At 35.4% G+C, this 13,641-nt stretch overlaps 1 protein-coding gene across 1 annotated transcript; it reads left to right on the top strand.

Annotated features, from left to right (window-relative positions):
- The first annotated feature begins 1,720 nt into the window (after positions 1 to 1,720).
- LOC131660582 (syntaxin-32-like) lies at positions 1,721 to 6,540 on the top strand. The gene is made up of 5 exons (XM_058929841.1): positions 1,721 to 2,214; positions 2,310 to 2,560; positions 2,646 to 2,794; positions 3,670 to 3,867; positions 6,186 to 6,540. The coding sequence occupies exons 1-5, from the start codon at positions 1,938 to 1,940 to the stop codon at positions 6,343 to 6,345; spliced, it is 1,035 nt and encodes a 344-aa protein (XP_058785824.1). The 5' UTR covers positions 1,721 to 1,937; the 3' UTR covers positions 6,346 to 6,540.
- Positions 6,541 to 13,641: the final 7,101 nt, after the last annotated feature.

Below are 13,641 nucleotides of genomic sequence, written 5' to 3' on the forward strand. Positions count from 1 at the left end.
ATTCCTAGTTTCGACATCATTCAAAATATCTAAGCGAGGATATTGCACTCACAAGAAGACATGGGGAATATTTTAGCATTTTTGCAGATTGAGTTTCCATTGTCTCTTTGAGTTTTTGTTTTTTTATATCAATTAATTTCCAGAGTAACCGTTGTCGTACATATAGAATTTTAAAACATTAAAGCCTCGATATTTCAGCTCTCTTCCTCATTTTAGAGTCTTTGCCTTCCTATTTGAAGGTACCTTATCTTCTTCCAAGCTTTTACTCAAATTTTTATTGCATTTTTATTACGATGTGTAGTAACCCTATTATCGTCGAGAGTGGCTCAGAGGGTAGTGTTTCTTCATCTTCGAAAAGGGGAATGGAGTCCGAGTCGCATTCCTTCTTCATTGTTAGTGAAGGTTTTGAATCAAGAATCATTGTATTGAATGATGATTCGAAGATAGAGGATTTGTCTAGAGAATCTCTGTCAAATAACACTATTTCTATGAATACTTCAGAATCTCGGTTTCTTGTGGAATTCGGTGGGTAAAAACCTTGACGAGATACTGATTCCCCCTCCTGTCTTGGTCGAGTTAAAAATAGAGGTTGCTTGTCAAAGGAGGGAACGTGTTGGTCATTTTGTTCAAACATATCGAGAGTCAATTGGTTATGATCCTAGTGATGCATATTTTTCTCTTCACTTGAAATGTGAAGGGAAACATGACATTGTATCTTGGGCTAATCCTAGTGATCATTATGAAGTCGGCGTATTGGCTCGCAAAGGTCTTAACTTAATAGCATTAGCGAATGAAAATAGCTACCATTGGGTGGTCGTTGAAAGAGTTAAGACTCCTTCTGCCCTGAACATTGTCGAAGCTATAACCCAAGCCAACATCGTAATAGGCAATAAACCAAATTGGGAGACTCTGCCAGTAGGTTCATATGAGAGGATGTGTAGAGCTTTTGAGTGTCGCTCGGTTCCCCTGTATAAGTGTCTCTTCACTAGGTTAGGGTGTGTGTCTATCCTTCTCTGACTTTGAGGTGGCCATGATGAACCATCTAAAAGTTGCCCCCTCACAAGTTCATCTTAGAGCTTGAGCTTTCATGTTGACGTTCCAGCTTTATTTCAAGTAAAAGTCTTGGAAGCCTTTATTGGGGATCTTCTTTAATATGGACAATACCTAATGAAGAGAAAGGATGAAGTATTCACCTAGTATAAACGTCGATGCAGGGAAGGGTTTTAAGGCTTTTGACATCTATCAAATGGGTGTATAAGTTTGGTTTTGATAGTGTGGTTTTGAGATGGATGTTAAAAATGTAATGGATAGTGTGAATAGTCAACATCCAAATGATAAAGGTTATGGTGCTATTACTAGTTAATGTAAGCACTTACTAGCTATCTTGTTTAAAAACTCTTATGTTTCCGTTTGGAAACAAGTTGATCTTGGTTTAGCACATATGACCCCATCTTTTACTAGTCTTCATTGTTTTATTAATGTACCAAGATGTATTTAAAATCTTACTACTACTTAAATGAATTAAGTTTATTCCCGTAAAAACAAATCATATTCATAAATGAATCATGTTGAAATGAAATTGCACACTAATTAAAATCTTATGATTTCTTTAAAAACAAAGACTAATACAAAATTAATTAAATTATTAATTTTTTTTAGACAAACAATAAGATTCATGGTTAATGTAAATAATCTTTTCATATAACACATGGTGACTAGTCATAAGCATATGATTTTATGTTGTAACAATCAACATGAAAGCTGGATCTTCCAATTCCCAATCCCAAATCCGTTAAGACAAACCTCCTCTTTCTTCTCCCCCTTTCTAATCATTCGAACCATCTCATCACTTCCTTAACCAATCCAACCTATACACAACCCCAAACGCACCCCAATTCCAATCAGATCTAGGGTTTCAACACAGATCGCTCCACAAGATGCAATTCAAATCAACGCAATCCTCATTTCGAGATCGCACACATGAATTCCACACCGTCGCAGAAAAATTGAAGAAATCACTATCATCAACCTCAAACGGAGCCACCACCAACACTCATCATCCTCCTTCTTCCTCTTCTCCTTCTTCGTCTTCCTCTTCCAGATCCGACGATCCCCGAACCGCCGTCGCAATTCAATCAGAGTTTAATCGAAGAGCTTCCAAGATTGGATATGGAATTCACCAAACCTCTATGAAACTCTCCAAGCTCGCAAAATGTAATTATTCGTAATTTCATATTCACTTTTATTCAATTCTTCATTCATGTATTGTTAATGCTGATTAATGTTTGTTTTTTTGTTTTGATTTGTAGTGGCGAAAAGGACTTCGGTTTTTGATGATCCAACTATGGAAATTCAGGAACTAACGAGTGTTATTAAGCAAGATATTACCGCGCTTAACTCTGCGGTTGTGGATCTTCAATTGGTCAGCAATTCTAGAAATGAGAGTGGGAATGTTTCTACAGATACGACTAGTCATTCGACGACGGTTGTGGATGATTTAAAGACGCGATTGATGAGCACTACGAAAGAGTTTAAAGATGTTCTCACCATGAGAACTGAGGTATTGTTTTTTTTTTTTGTGATTTGTAAATGTGTGTATGTGCTATGGTAGTTGCTGACGATGGTTTTGAATTTTTTTTATGAAGAACTTGAAAACGCATGAGAGTAGAAGACAATTGTTTTCGTCCACTGCTTCTAAGGAGTCTGCAAATCCTTTCATCCGTCAACGTCCTTTAGCTACAAAGTCTTCCGCTAGTAGTTCTAATGCTCCTGCACCACCTCCATGGGCTAGTGGGTAAGTTATGCTCTTTTTCTTTGGTTGATTGTACTGTTAGAGACTTTAGTTAAGCATGTAAGATAGCTTGAATCACTTTGCTATCTGTCAAATTAACTTGTTTCATACTTGATTAGATTATCAAGTGCATAGATTTTGTTCTAAGAAACAAGAGGTTCTAAGTGACCCGGTTTATCAAATTAAGCATATAAGATTACTTGAATCACTTTGCTTTTCATCAAATTAACTTGTGTCATACTTGATTAGATTATCAAGTTCATAGATTTTGTTCCAGAAACAAGAGATTCTAAGTGACTCGGTTTATCAAGTAGAATAGAGTAAAATGCTATAGTGTGGTCACCCACCTTTTATCGATTTATTCTTTTTGGATGTTTATTGCTGTATGAAGTGTTGTTAAATAGTGGCTATAGCACAATTGCATAGTGGAATTTCAACAATTTGCTTTTGTTTTGAAATATGCTATTTAGTATAAAATATTGTGAAATAGCGGCACTATAGAATTGTTGAGTAACAGAATTTGAACAAAACTGCTATTTTCCGAGGTCTGCAATTGACAATCTCACAATCCTAAGAATCACTCAATTTTCAAAAACTATGTCACAGCTAGCCATTGTACTGATATTAATTTCATACCACGAGCTTTGTATTTGTTCAAAGTGATAAGGTTTTAAATAAAGAGGGAAGTGATATAATATAGATTTTGATTTATTATTATATGGTTTGATATGGTTGATGATTTAATATAAAAGACTAATCATTAGTTAGTTATATTGGCATTTTGAGTTTCTTTCAAGTTTGGTTGAATTATATCTTCAACTCTACTTTCATACATTTTTATTTTATTTTTTCACGGTCTTCACATCCACATTCCACAGGAAGCAGGTGGATGGGGAGAGTCAACCATTGCTGCAACAACAGCAGCAGCAGCAACAACAGGTAGTTCCATTGCAGGACACTTACATGCAAAGCAGGGCTGAAGCTCTTCAAAATGTTGAGTCTACTATTCACGAGCTCGGCAGCATCTTTAATCAACTAGCAACACTTGTCTCCCAGCAAGGAGAGATTGCCATCAGGTTTTCTATTTGCCTAACTTGTCTATTGTCCTTTATTATTTTATTCCAACACGATTTATGATGGGTGTTACTATTATTTACAAACTTGCTCTGATCTTAAGTAATTTTTTTACCAAATGAATCTGTGGCTGCTATTAACCTTAAGAGTTGAGTTAAGTTAGGGCTTTGATATGTATAGAGAACCATGGCTTTGATTTGCGGTTATTTGTGCAAGATGATTTGATCATTTTGTCTTCATTAACAATAAATTTGTGGTCTTTTGGTATGCCATGTTATTCGAAATGCTTGTTTGTCTACTCTTTGAGGATTGAGGAAAGAAATTACTTGCGCAAGAATTAAACTAATATAAAACACTGGGTGAGCCTTAAAGAGGAAAAGCAAATGTGGTTGCGCGTAAGGTTGCTCGCCTCAGGGAAAATTGAGTTATTTAGCTACTAATGAGCTGAGAAATGGTTTGTATAAAAATTTAGCATCCTCTAATTTACAAGGTGAACTTTATAATGTAGTAAATTGCAAGCGGATACCCGTTAATTAAAAAGTGAGTAGATTGAGAAAAAGGTTATAAACCTATATTGCTTTCTAATGAGTGGCTGTTCATATGTGCTTTGTTTTTTAACATGCCTGAAACACATGATATTCCCTTTTGCCTATTGCTTTAATTACTTCATTGGTCCTATTTGCTCCTTTAGAAATGTAATGGTCTTGCCACGGATGTGGTATACATAGGAATAACATTGTAAACTAATTAGTGTTTTTCCTTATTGAATCTTTGATGACTGGTGAGTATTGATTTAATGATACTGGTGGAAGAGTCATAGGTAGCAATTTTTTTCTTTTTCCTTTTAAATGCTTGGATTTATCTTGATTAGGTTTCCTGATTCTGAATGCAGTTTTTTAATCAGCTTGTCAATTTGTCTGAATCCTCTTAAGAAAATTTGATGAACTGATAAGTAGAAGGCGTTAAAGTCTCTAAATCTATGTTTTCAAGCCTTTGAACTGCTTAACTCAATAATATACATGTTTGAAAATGTTCTTTTATTAAGAAGATTGTCATGATCAGATTCAAAGAAGTTTGTAAGATATCATGAATTAATTATTTCGATCTTAAAGTTGTGAACAATTTCATTTAGGTGTTTAGATTCCTTACATGTGATTATGAAAATATAAATTTGTTTCTATTTTGTAATTATGAACTTATGAAGATTAAATCTTATAAAGAAGTCAGAGAATAGATTGGGTTAAAGATGCATCAATGAATGTTCGTGTGTTTTTGAAGGAAGAGGATACAATTTAGGGATTTAGGTCGGGTACCGATATGTGTTATTCATGTTAGAAAACCAAATCATGATGGAAAACCGCATCCCAATGGAAAAAATGTGAAAAGCTTTTGAGTTGATGTGGACATTTAAGCAACATGGTGATCAAATTAATGGACACAGTGGATGAGAACATTAAATGTCAGCAAAAAAAATCAATTTTTTCGATGGATGTTCAGTGTCCCTTGGTTTAATTTTGTGAAGGACTACATACTGTATATTTTTTTTTTGGTAAAGAACCAAATTGAGTCTCAAATTTTCTTAGGGGCCACAAGGATTCTTCACTCTTAAATTTATAAATTACTTGAAGTAGTAATCATGAAAAAGCCGGCCTAGGTTAGCTTTGCTAATTGTTATACATAACCGGTCCCAAGCCAGGATAAAAGGATAGGTTTGTGTTAGGCAGTCGTCAGCCAACGTAAAACTTTGTCGAATCTCTATGACATGTGTCGTCTGCATGGTCCTTTTTAGAACATTATGGCGAAAGTTGATCCATATAGCTGACCCCACTTAGTGGGACAAGGCTTTGTTGTTGTTGTTAGTAATCGGGAAAGTAATATACTATCTCATACAAGATAACTTGCATGTTTAGGAATAAGTTTAAATGGTAAAAAGTTAAGATGATGGAATTTATTGGTAGCTATAATAATCATCAATCTTATGTTGCAAGGGAGTGTTGGGCTTATTGACCCTATAGTATACTCGCACCAACACACCATCTTTGTCTATCCACTATCCACATTAGGGTATTATCAGCTATTATCTAAAGACGGGTTTGCTGGAACTTGCTTGTTTGACAACCTTGATGCTCATTTATAACTAGAAATTTGATGCAAATAATTGCATGCGTATTTTGATTGATAAAATGATCATTTATGTCTATTTTTTGGGTATGTAATTTATGAGTATTTTGATTGCTAATATGTGATTTGTCTCTTGATTTTTGTTTTTATATTGGCCAATTGAGATTTTGGTGGGCTGACAAAGGAACTTAATTTGCAGGATTGATGAGAACATGGATGATACTTTGACGAATGTAGAGGGGGCACAAGGGGCTTTGTTGAAGTATCTGAATAGCATATCTTCTAATAGGTGGCTGATGATCAAGATTTTCTTTGTTTTGATGTTTTTTCTTATGGTTTTCTTATTTTTTGTGGCGTAGTTGCTCCAGAGACAGGAAATTGACCAAAAAACGAGGTTCATAGCGGTGATAAGCCTTTTGTATTCCATTACTGTATCTCTGTTTCTTTAAATATATATTCATTATGACAGAGTTTAGCTTTGGACCAACTTTGTCAAATTTTATACATGTACGTATTGATATTGATGCATATAAAGAAGCTAAGTACTGTGTGCATTGCATTTGTAATGGTGATTATACCCTGTTTTGTTGAGATTAATTAATGAAATAATTCAAAATGCCAACAAGATTTCATCTTGATATAAATTTATTTCTGTGATTAAGTAAAATTTCAAAATTTTGAATTTTATTACTCTTTCTATATAAGAATACTAGTGGGATACCCGTGCAACGCACGGGTACCGGTGCGTTTCGCACATTTATTTTTAAAATATAAAAGAAAAAGAAAAAAAAAACAAAATTGCTTGATCAAAAGAGTTTATTATTATTTTTTCATACATACAAATATTTTAATCAATCCGATTTTTTCTCGCATATAAATATTTTTATTTTGTTGACAATATTTAAAAAAATATTTGAATCAATAATAAATTTGTTCTCATAGATAATTTATCTAAATGGATTTTATTATAAATCTAGCCATAAGGGATATTTAAAATAGTAATCAAACATCTTAATATCAATTGTACTTCTTTAGAATTAAACATTATGTAATGTTGTATGAAATCATAAAAAATTAAGAATAGTCTAATTATACTACAGTTCATACAAAGATAAAAAAAAAAATTAATTTGTTTAACCAAAAAACATTTTAAATGATATTAGAGGGAAATCAGCCTCACAAGATTGACTCGACAAAATATTCTCCGGAAGACCGAAACTTTCTTATCGAAAAAATGGTTAGATATATTAAGTAATGCAGGCAATACAAAATATGTCAATGTACATAAAGTTAGAGGGAAATCAGCCTCACAAGATTGACTCGACAAAATATTCTCCAGGAGACCGAAACTTTCTTATCGAAAAAATGGTTAGATATATTAAGTAATGCAGGCAATACAAAATATGTCAATGTACATAAAATTAGGATATCTTATGTTTGTTTACTCAATATAACACCACATGGAACTTGTGCTGCTTTTACGTATCGAATTCTTCCTCGGACCACGTCTTTATCCAAGTGATTTTTCATGGATTTGAGCACTTGGTATCATGGATTTGAGCACTTGGTTTTTGCCTCCGATTTTTTTCAGTATAACCACTCATCAATGACATAGAAGTGTTTTGATCGTACCTGATCAGAAGAATCGTCAAGGCAGCAGAATCTGGCTTGGAGAGCAAGATGGGGGGGATACCTGCAAGGTTCTCCGATGCTTAAGTTAGTAGCTATCAGAGAATGAGGGTTGAGAGTGAAGAATAGAATACCTGACCCTCTAGTGAAAGAGGGTATTTATAGCCCCCAGCACTGGGCCAAGGTTCCCTAATTGGGCCAGATCCAATTGGAGGCCCACGTGCTAGGGAACTGCCAGAACGTCCCGTGCTAGGGCTGAGTCAGCAGGAGACTCACGTTCTGGATGCACATAGCGTAGGGTTCGGAGATGGTTGACCGAATCCTTCGCTGAGACGTGACGCGTGGTCTTCGCGCGTGGATAGCTCTTGGTGGTTATCCAGTGAGTGGGCCCAAAAGATTTGGGCCTGCTCGGCCGGAGTCTTCGCGCGGGGGAAGCCCTTAACGGTTGCCCAGCAATTGGGCCTAAGGGAATTGGGCCTGCTCGGCTGGTAACAAGGGTTGGGCCTGCTCGGCCCAGTCCAGAACATGTTTGTTAGCCATAAGCCTGTTATAGTTTAAATATTTAAATTAATAAACTTGTTCAAGGAGAAGTCTTGGCAGAACCAAACAAAGACACTACGTGAGCAATATAAAACCGTGTTCTCTGCTTCACCATTTGTAATGCAGCATGTTGCTCTTTACCTCAAGGATCCAGCTTCAGTAAATCCAATCATATGTAACATGAATCATATAATTGCCTCACCTGCTTCTGATCTGCGACATATACGTTTTTAATTTGTACTCTACACAAATGTCAGAATTACGTATTTAATTCCTTTTGACAAGCTAGCATACAATCCAACATCGTTTGACATATTATCAGTGCATATTGAACGACAATGGTCAATTGATTTAGTTAACAGAATAAGTAAAAAATAACTTATCTTTTAGTGGTATCAACGACACGGTGTTTGGCATCGTTTCAGTGAGACGATTTGGGACATCATTTCGGAGACTTTGTCGAGAGCCTCAAGTCGGTCAATCTCTAGTAGTGCTCGGATAAATGCTTTAACCACTCAAGTATTGCTGCTATAATGCATTTGTAACTGCTCCGAGTGTGGAACTCAGACTGTTACTCTTAACGACCGCGGCGGCATTATAATGCTTCTGTCATGTTGGCATGGAAATGCTCACGCAGCTAACACCTCTTTTCGGGCCGGTGTCAATGATGTGTTTGACTTTGTAGCAGACACTTAGGTTGTAGCTTCTTGGCTGTCATGAGATGAATTCCCACAAACTGCATCGATATATGCCCGAGTTTCATTGGATTTCAGCTGTAATTCTGTATACACATTGAAATACAAGAAGCTAACCAGATAGCAAAGTAAGCACCTTATTTGCAATTATTATAGCCTAAGCAATACAAAACAACATGACTGACATATAAAAACTCAGTTTAGCAGCGCTGATATAAAACAGAACCGATTACATGAATTGGTGTTTACCTGAAAGACACTGAATCGATGCAAAAAAGACACCGAGTTTAGGTCTGAAATAGGAAAACATGAAACCAACACCGAGTTCAGCCAAAGCAGCTACACGATGATGATTCTATTGGTTGAAGCACGATACTAAGTCATTTAAAAGCAACGCTGCCGCAAACATAACTGATGAACTATAATAAAAATCAGAAATCAATTGAACATAAGGAAAGAAAGTTTAAAATAAAGCTACAAATAAAATTGTCAAGAAATATAAATCTCTGTAAAGAAAAACCTACAAGATGCACTGCTCTGTTGACTTCACGTCCAGACTGTTGTCGAAAGTTGCGATTTAAGCTTGTAGAACTTTTTAATCTAGTGATAATCTCTGATAAAATCCTTGTCCATAACCCTCACAGCACCATAACAACTCGACGAGTAAACTTGCTATTATATAACTCCAGTCAACTCGACGAATTTTTTTCCTACATTGTTATTTCTATTGGCTTCTCTCATCCTAGTCTGAAGCATTAGAAGATGTAAATGTAAGTACATTAAGGCAATTCAAAAAGCTAAATAAAGAATTCATTTTCTTTGATTAAAAACAATTAATTTCAAGTACTAAGCGAGATACCTTGAGAATTTGATGAAAATGGGAGATATTATCTGGTCTAGGGGTGCTCGCGGTGCGGTTTGGGCGGTTTTGACGAAAAAAATCATCCGAACCGCAAGAGAAAAAATAGTGCGGTTTGGTTTGGTTCGGTTGGCTTTTAAAAAAAATACGAACCAAACCAAACCAAACTAATGCGGTTTGGTTCGGTTCGGTTGGTTTGGTTTTTTACAAATATTTTATTGAGCCATACATACACATATAGATGATAACATAATTTTGTATTTATACATTCATACACTATCAAATAACAACAAAACTCGTCATATTTTGACAACAATTTTCCATTTAATATGTAAAAATTAAATTAGACAAAAGTGGAATATTAAACATAAAATAATAGCATAAAACAATATAAAAATTATTATAACAAAACAAAAAAATAGAAGAGACGAAAGATTAGTGAAAGTGAAAAAGAAAAAAAGTGTTGAGAGATTAGAGAAGAAGATATGTGATAAAAACGAAACTGAAATACGGAACATTTACATAAAAATGAAAAGGTGAAAAAGAAAGAATATAAGAGAGTAGAGATTATAGAAGAAGAGGGAAGATGTATGTGGCAAAGAAGGTGCGATAATGTTATTAGAGATTTTAGAAGATCGGGACTGAAATTATATGTGTAAGGATGAGAAAATTGTTCGTAATCATAATGCTAATGTATAATAAGTTTAAGTTTGGGTTGGATGTGAGTTAGTAAAATTTAGGTTGTAACATAGTGCGGTTTGATTCGGTTTGGTTCGGTTTACAAAATACAAACCGCAAACCGAACCGAACCGTGCGGTTTTGTAAAAACTGACCCAAACTAATCCGAACCAAATGCGATTTTTTGCGGTTTCGGTTTGGTTTGGTTTGGTTTGCGGTTTCGGTTTGGTTTGCGGTTTTCTATTGGGTTGGTTTGGTTTTGATCACCCCTAATTTGGTCCCACTCTAGGAGGGCAGCTGATGTAGAAATATGGTTCAAAGCTGTGAACCCTGCAGTAAACATTGTTTTAAACCAGTCCTGTTTCAAGTTATCACACTTTAACAAATCCCTCCACCCAAAGGACAAGGCGAGCGATTTATCAATTTGTACAGAACCATAGCACAAAATAAAAGATAATCCATACCTTCAAAACATAATCAGGACTTGATAACAAAATCATTTATTCTCAATGAATGTAAGAATAGATTTAGCAAGACCCGTTTATTTGGTATAATAATGTTAAAAAGATCTTGCAGTTCACGATTAGTAGCAGCAGTAACAACTTTTCCCACTGTTATTAGATAACTCCATTCACAGTGATATTTCTTATTCCAGCATGTATTTTACATTGTCATCATTATACAAACCTTATACAATTAATAATAATTGTCACAAAGTACTTTATTTATGTTTTATTGGCAAAATGACTTCAGAATTTAAGTCTTAAAACTTTGGCAGTTCACCACCAAAATAGACCAACAGATTGGACTCTAGTGACCAACATATTCCACATTCAAAAGACTTCAAACTGGGACTTCCAAAACCTGTCTATAGACGCAAAACGCCGCTACTGTACCACTACAAAACCACTGTATAAACAACATTGGCCCTTATATGCACAATAATGAAAGTGTACAGAAGCAGGTTCTATTGCAATAATAGTGATTTCTTGAAGAGGTGACTGAAAAATTAGCAAGTAACATGTTCAAATCTCGAGGCCTCACGACAAAGTAGGTTGGATACATTGGTCCCACATAAACCATAACAGCATAATATCAATGTCAATCCAATAAACAAAATGATGCTAAAATCGGAAAAAGGGCAATTTTAAAAGTTACTGCTTACTCTTTCTAAATGTTGAATAAGAGTAGTTTTAAATTGCCAAACACCACAACCACTTGAAGTCAGGTCCAACCTATGAGCTTTATCAAACGCGTAAAACCGACCTACAATAGCATAACACATACCCTCAAATCAAAATACATTCCAACACCAATCACTTATGATTATTAGATAACATTCTTAAAAACTAATTGATATAAACAATTGTTTCTTCTCTTACATCGGTCAATATAATTTTTTGAGTAGTGAAACCAAGTTTAGACTTAACATTTAAGTAGTTTAGCATCTCCTTGGCCGCAGGGATGCAGACAATAGCGCAGCTTCAACGCGGATTATATACTTATTTTACGAAGGGCTCTATGGAGAGTGAGTGTCCAAGATTGATAATATAAAAAACATACACTGACAAGCAAACATACAACACCAGCAACTACAGGACATGCAACACTGGTTCCTGATAAACTTTTACAGCCCGAACTAATCTTTGATCCCATTATGTACTGTCTATATGCAACAATGTCTGGTTTCACACGACCATAACTGCAAGTATAAACATTTACCAGCGAGTCAGAAACAAATCTCATAAATATATTTTAGAAAATCACAAACAGTGACAAAAAAAAAACAAAAAGCAAGGGGAGCTCTTTCTTCTTCAACAATAACGATACTACTTTTCCTTCAACAAATATAAAACATGCAGCCACAACAACAAAGAATATCAAAGAACAAAGGGAAAATATAAGATACCTTACGTTTGTGATGCTTTTGGATGATGGGTTACAACCGCAACAGTTTCGCAGAAAAAAAAAGTAGTTCACGATGGATCTTGCCTGATCTGAAACACGAGCTTCAGTGATTGACGGTAATAAAGGGTGGTGAGTGAACAACCAAGAGGATGGTGATGATGTGACCGAAAACAAAATCCCAACGACAAAGACGACTGTCGTATTCCTTTCAGAGTTGTGAGATGCATCGACTATGGCGTGTTGTAGTGGTGAGGGATCATTTGTGTCTCTTCCTTTAGTGAGATATCAAAAGAACAAAACAACGTTGAGGAAGACGAAGAAGAGGGAGAAGGAAGAAGGAAGAAGAAGAGGAAGACGAACTTCAGAGAGAGAGAGAGAAATGAGGAGAGAGAGAGAGAGAGAGAGAGAGAGAGAGAGAGAGAGAGAGAGAGACGGGAAGATAGAGAGAGAGAGAGAGAGAGAGAGAGAGAGAGAGAGAGAGTATTGATGTTATTGGGAGCAGAAGTGACGATTGCTTTTTCTGAAACCAGTTCAAAAAAGTCTGCATTGGGAAGGTGATAAAATGGTGGTTTGGTTTCATTTGAAGTCTTAAGCGTCGGCCAAATTGCTAATGAAAAACAACAACATTAACAAAGTAGTAGTAATATTTGGACCAAACAGACAATTAGTTACAAAAAGCTTTTTTAGGATAAGATTTAACCCCAAAAAAGATGTGGAGGATTTTAAAAAAAGGGCAGAATTGGTATTTCCAGGTATATTTATTTTCTTATTTGATAGATATATAAGACCTAAAAAAGCTAGGCCAAGAATTCAAGTGCCTTTCAACTTAAAGACCTTGAGTTCAAATGTAACTTAGACATTATACCGTCAAAATTTGTGCCTCGGGAATCAGTTCACTAGAGATATCAGCATAAACCTTCTGAAAAAGTTTATTTGGAACTGCTTAAGAAATCGATAAACTCATCTCTTAAAAGTATTTTACTTTCCACTTTTGTCCCTGCAGGTTCCTCCATATGAAATTTCATTGTAAAAAAGAGTGTTAAATGATGGGTTTGACTGGAGATATGAAATTTCTTTGTCGGGTCACATCTACGATCTTACTTAAAAATGTAACCCTAATCTCAACCGCTTCCCAACATATACTCTCGAAACCCGAAACCCTAAGCATTCAACCACATGGCTAACGAACAACCACGTGTTACACAACCTTCTGTGGTGCAATTTGATTTTACTCCAGAAATGATTCTCAATCTGAAGAAGGGAATTTATCGGCATCACACAAAAAGGGAGAAATGGATGGCCATTGTAGCCGATCCAGAATACGGTTTTACACCCGGTCTGAAATG

The sequence above is a fragment of the Vicia villosa genome, linkage group LG3, assembly GCF_029867415.1.
Source record: "Vicia villosa cultivar HV-30 ecotype Madison, WI linkage group LG3, Vvil1.0, whole genome shotgun sequence".
NCBI lineage: Eukaryota > Viridiplantae > Streptophyta > Magnoliopsida > Fabales > Fabaceae > Vicia > Vicia villosa.

Bases quoted from the DNA above. Each gene is read 5' to 3' on its own strand.
- LOC131660582 (XM_058929841.1), top strand. From the start codon at position 1,938: ATGCAATTCAAATCAACGCAATCCTCATTTCGAGATCGCACACATGAA. The intron at 2,561-2,645 runs GTATTGTTTTTT...TTTTTTATGAAG, and splicing joins TTCTCACCATGAGAACTGAG to AACTTGAAAACGCATGAGAG. The intron at 2,795-3,669 runs GTAAGTTATGCT...CACATTCCACAG, and splicing joins CCACCTCCATGGGCTAGTGG to GAAGCAGGTGGATGGGGAGA.